Source organism: Gastrolobium bilobum, unplaced genomic scaffold, assembly GCF_033153095.1.
Source record: "Gastrolobium bilobum isolate Gb01-03AN ecotype WA unplaced genomic scaffold, APGP_CSIRO_Gbil_v1 utg19911, whole genome shotgun sequence".
NCBI lineage: Eukaryota > Viridiplantae > Streptophyta > Magnoliopsida > Fabales > Fabaceae > Gastrolobium > Gastrolobium bilobum.
In genome coordinates this window covers 273,131-278,710 of record NW_026898798.1, presented here as the reverse complement: position 1 = coordinate 278,710, position 5,580 = coordinate 273,131, and the positions used below count along the sequence as shown (strand labels likewise).

The following is a 5,580-nucleotide window of genomic DNA, read 5'->3' as shown; positions in this document are numbered from 1 at the left end:
TAAACCAATAGTTAATTAACTTAAAAACAAAACTTAAAGATAAGAATGCTTAAAATCCATATAAACCCTACATTAAAACCTTATATTTTCAAAAACTTTCCACCATGCTCTATAGTCTCGGTGCCTATGCATGCTGTCACTTGATTGATTGCAATTAAAAGATGTAGTGGAAGACACTAATATCAATTAAGAGCTTTGACTATTATGCATACACAAAAATTTATTTTCATAAATAAATTGAATTCCTATTATTAGCAATTTAAGAATTTTAAAATGTTGATGTTTTCATAAAGGGCAAATGATTTTACGTTTTTTTTTCTATGCATGTTAAGCTTATATTTGATAAAAGCAAGCATGCACTTTAAACAATTTGAATCTAAAAAATAAAAAATACTATGTATGGTATGATAATCGCGTGGTTTGAGATAAGTTTGAATCATTTATTAAGTAACCTGATTCTTCGTTGATGATTATGGATAAATTCTCTAGTTTTCCTTCTTTTTTTTGGAAGTAGTTACTTTATGCTTATTTTGATAAAAGAATGCATGAACTTTGAAAATTTTGAATGAAAAATGAAAATAATTATGCATGATAATCTCGTGATTTGAGATCTTGAAACATTTAATTTGAAAGATGGTTTCCATTTGAGAGTAATGTGTGGATTTGAGTCTTTTAGCAAATTTTTCTTTTATATATGGTGTTATTTCATTTGCTTCTTCATAAGTTGTCACATTGAATAATATCTCACAAATGTAATATGCTGAGTGTATGAAAGACTACTATGTATATATGTTTACAAAAAAAACTAGGAGTTACTAATCTCATTTTATTTGAGATAGTTATTTCATATATGTGAGATAAATATATAGGGTCCACACTTTAAAATAAAATAAAAAATGAAAAAAGTTAGCACAAAATTCGATGAGTGTATAACATATTCTTTTCATGTAATATCTCACAAAGATTTATTCCTCCAACGAAATGAGAAAAATATTTCTTACTCTAGAGTCAAAAAATCACTTTTTATATAAATAAATATATATAATATTTTTGAAAAAAAATGTTTTTTTACTCTCAATTTGTTCTGTTGCCTTTGAAGTGAAAGGATCCTTTAAGAAAAAAATTGACTTGTTTGTAAGTACTGTACCATTTTCTCAAGTTCTTAGGTAGCAATTGTAGCCCAGACCTCGGCACTTTAGCGGTCACCTACTCGTGTTCCCTAAACTATCAAATACCATTTGAGATTATTTTTGCATACCTGTATATGACGTTTTAACAGTATGAAAGGCATTTTTTAACCATAAGGTCCAGAAAGTCCACAATTCCATCCATGCATTGAGAAACGAGAAGACATTAAAATTTCAAAGCAATGGGCCCACTCTCCCACTATGATTAAGATTCCCCAACTATGGCTCAGATGTGAGTTGAAAAGCCATCCCCCAAAACCTTATCTGCATCATAGAGAAAGAAACGTGATTCCTAACCTTTATGTAAATAAGAAGAAAAGGAACTTCAACGGTTACATTGCAAGTCCTTTTCACAACAAAATGAGGTCTACTTTAGCTAATCAAAGAAAAGAGGAGGAATTTATAATTTTCATCGCCAAGCTTGATGAACTTATAAATCCAATAAAAATAGCAAAAATAAGCAATTCTTTGTGCTGCATTTATTGCAAATGAATTTCCATGTCATTTCCTCAGTCCTTTTAAGTTTTAACAACTCTTTTTTTTTTTTTTTTTGAAGCAGCACATAAAATAATAAAAATAAATAAACTTTAGTTAAAGAGAGAAGATGGTCCATTATGGGCTTGGAACCATGTGACCTTGTGGTTGTGAAAGTCTACTTTTTTTTATTTATTTTTAATAAACTATTCAGGTGTAAATTCCTCTCAAAAATAATATTGAAAGGATGAAACTCACACTCTTATTCAATCTGTTTAGCTCTCCTATGTTAACTGAGTTACAAATTAGAAATTCTAACTTTTAAAGGACAAATACACATCCCTTATGCGATCATGGGCTTGGAACCACGTGACATTTGTGAAATTCTACCTTCTTTTTTGGTCGTTGATAAATCATAGATATCACCAGAGACAATTCTATTCGATTTTATTCGTGCGGATTCAGAATTAAGATTTTAAATTCTTCTAAAAAATGATACTAGCATAATCGTATTTAACTCTTATGCGTTAACTGAGATATACATTATGAGAGAGGTTATACTTACTACTTATTTTTCTTACTACATGCTACTACCAAATCTTAACCGTTGATTTCCGTCAATCTAACAGTTGTAATTTATGGGGTCATACTTATTAATTAATTATTAATTTACAATAAATTATAATTGTTAAATTAACGAAAATCAATGATTAAAATTTAGTAGTAACATATAATAGAAAAAATAGATAGTAAGTATAACTTTTCTCTCGTACATTATACTTATAAATACTAACTTTAAAAGGCCAAATACACATCCTCTATATAATTCCATTCCCCAACCACTTTTTTCTTAGCACTAAACCCAGCTAGATCTGCTTCTTGAGTTCACCAAGAAAAAATGGAAGCCCTCATTTCGCAATTCACCTTCCTCTCAGACCAGGCTTTACAAGACAAGAACTTTGATCCTTCCACAATTGAAGATCTTATGAAACTATTCGAGATTGAATCATACAAGGCATGGGCAGCAGCGGAACTTGAGCAAGAGAAAGAGGTGGAAGAAGCAGAGGCTTCCATGCAACAAGCTGAGGACTACCTTGAATCGGTCATGGAAAGTGCCATGGATGAGTTTAGACGCTTTGAAGAAGAGCTTGAGAGAGTGTCACAAGCTGAAATGGACAGCTTAGTTCAAACTGCTGAGAAAGCTAGAAAAATGGGTAACTTGATGGAAAAAGCTGCCTCTATTGCTTCCAAAAAGTATATTGAGTCTGCGTTGAATTCAGCCACTGCTTCCATGAAATCAGCTTGGAAAGGACTCTCTTCTGGCAAGGTTCATCCTTCTTAACAACCCTTTTCTTGATATCAATTCAGGTTAAACCTGCAATAAAAAAAATTCTCCTTTATCCTGTGTTGTTATTTGCACTTCTTACATTGCTGCTTTGGAAAAGTGGGAAATTATATCAGAATTGTACCATAAATTGAGATGCTAAACATTCAGCCAAAAAGTGAAAAGAAAAATAGATCCAATGTTCTCTGTACATGGAAATCCATGACCTTTTTTGGGTGGATCTGATGCAATACAAGGCTTATGGTTCAAGCAGCTTAATCTTGAACATTCAGTTATGTATTTACCCCCTTGTTTCTTACGAGTTAGTATTACTTCTTTGATCCTAGATTAAACTGTTGTCTTTTTGCTTGAATTATCCATATTTCAATTCTAATCTAAAGCATAAGGATGAATAAGTTTTCGTTCTCGAATTTTGCATTTTTTTTCTTTTTTTGAGAACCAAGGGAAGAAAAAGAAGAGAAACAAATACAGATTTTGCAACTGGAGCCATGTGAGTTCTGTTGTGAGTTCTGACTTTGAAGATTTAAGTTCTCTTATTTCAAGAATCGAATTAAACTCAACTATGTTGAATTTTAATATTACTTTCTCCAAAATAAATAAAATTTCATCATCAATTGCTGGAAGATATTTATTTAATTTTAGATGGCAAGATTATTAACTTCGTAAATTCTTATTTAGAAAATTCAGTGGTATTAGAAACTAAATTCTTTGGTTTGTGAGATCAAGGACTGTCCGGTTAGCATGTGTATATATGGTGTGCAACATCATTGAAGACAATTTGGACTCTTCAAGCTGGGAAGTACCTTGCTACTACGGGTGTTCATCAACCAATTTAAACCGCGGTGACCAAATCAAAAAATCAAAAACTGAATAAATCGAAAATCGAAAAATCAAAAACTGAAAAAACTCGCAAATTTTAATTGGATTGGATCAGATTTTGGATTGGATGATGAAAACCGATTCAATCTAAACCGATTCAATATATTAATTTCCTTATACCTACTTGGGTCTTTCCCTACTCATAACCCAAAAATTTCTAAAACCCATTAACCCATCAACTAAACCCAAGAAAAAAATTTAGTCATATTTCATCAACAAAATTTATCTATGAAGAGCTTCACATCTCATTGTCAAAAAAAATTATATTATCGTTTCCTAATACTTTTGTATTTCAAAAAAAAAATTACAAAGTCAATATATACAAAAGATGTTATTTGTAAAATAATCATGAAACAAATTTTAGAATTTTTAAAAAATCGAAAACCGATCCAATTTAAACCGAAAAAAATGGGATCGGATCGGATCGGATTTGAAAAAAATCCAAACTGAATGGATGATTATATGATCAAACCGAAGGAATTGAATCAAATGATTTTTACTTCCAAAATCAATCCAATCCAAACCGCGAACACCCTTACCTAATTGCTACACTTATTGGCAAAACTGGTCTCTCATTCATCGTTCCTCTTGCTCCTCAACCATTGGTGTTACATGAATTATGACCCTTGGACACAATCATGAATTTCAGCGAGGACACTTGAAAAATCTGAATAATATTTATTAGGGGAGCTTAAAATTATTGAGTAATTCGGCAACTTTTACAAATAAGGACAGTAATGATTAAATTGGTTATTCGGTTCAAAATTAATAACTAAAATAAAATAATAATTTCGGTTATTTATTTGATATTTATTTGTGAAATTTTTTTTCATATATATATATATATATACCAAACTTTGGTGGGATATATTATTTAAATAAAGTGAGCGAAAATTTGGTTATGGATTGGAGAGGAAGGGAATGTGATGATTTTGTAAACCCCTTTTCAAGTAAAAAGGGTTTTTAAAATAAAGCCTCTCTGCCTACCAAAAAATAAAAATAAAGCCTCTCTGTTTGATACTTATTCGAGTAAGTGGATAAATTATTCAAGTAACTTATTTATTGGAGTAAGAAAACCTCATACTCGATTAATTCACTTACTTGAATACCAAGTGGTCAAATAATGATAGATTGATCTATAATTAAAAAATGTGGTGAAGTGAATTTTTTAAATAAGGGGATAAAATGGTGAATCAACATATTCCTCTCCATGTAGATTTAACCTCATTCATGTTTCTATTTTGAGCGTCTCCTTACAATCCTATGACACTGAATATTAATATTTTTAAACTTATTCAATTAAAACAGTTGAACATTATGGAGGAGTGAAAATGGGTTTGTTGGAGGATCATGATCACAAGGCCCAAAACTTCCTCCTATTTTATTTTTTTTAAATCTTGAAAATTTCCATATATTTTAAGATTTGTCTCCTTTAAAAATATAAATTTGGTATGTGGCCCCACATGAAAAAAAATTCAAACTCTATCCTTATGATGGAAGGCAGCTCAATTGGTTTTATTACAAAGCTGTGGTTATGTGATGTATCAGATCCTATCCCAATTTGGAGCGCATTTTCACTATTTCGGTGGTATTAAACTGAGTGTGTTTTTTGTAATTTATATTATATATTTTAAAAAATATATAGTGTAAATTACAAAAACTATTTTTTTTCATTCCAGTATAAAAAGCAACTGA

The 5,580-nt window shown here is 30.4% G+C and overlaps 1 protein-coding gene across 1 annotated transcript; it reads left to right on the top strand.

Moving 5' to 3' along the window:
• Positions 1-2,496: 2,496 nt before the first annotated feature.
• Positions 2,497-3,359, top strand: LOC133284233 (uncharacterized). Its single transcript, XM_061481230.1, has one exon. The coding sequence runs from the start codon at positions 2,560-2,562 to the stop codon at positions 3,001-3,003; it is 444 nt and encodes a 147-aa protein (XP_061337214.1). The 5' UTR covers positions 2,497-2,559; the 3' UTR covers positions 3,004-3,359.
• The last annotated feature ends 2,221 nt before the right edge of the window (positions 3,360-5,580 follow it).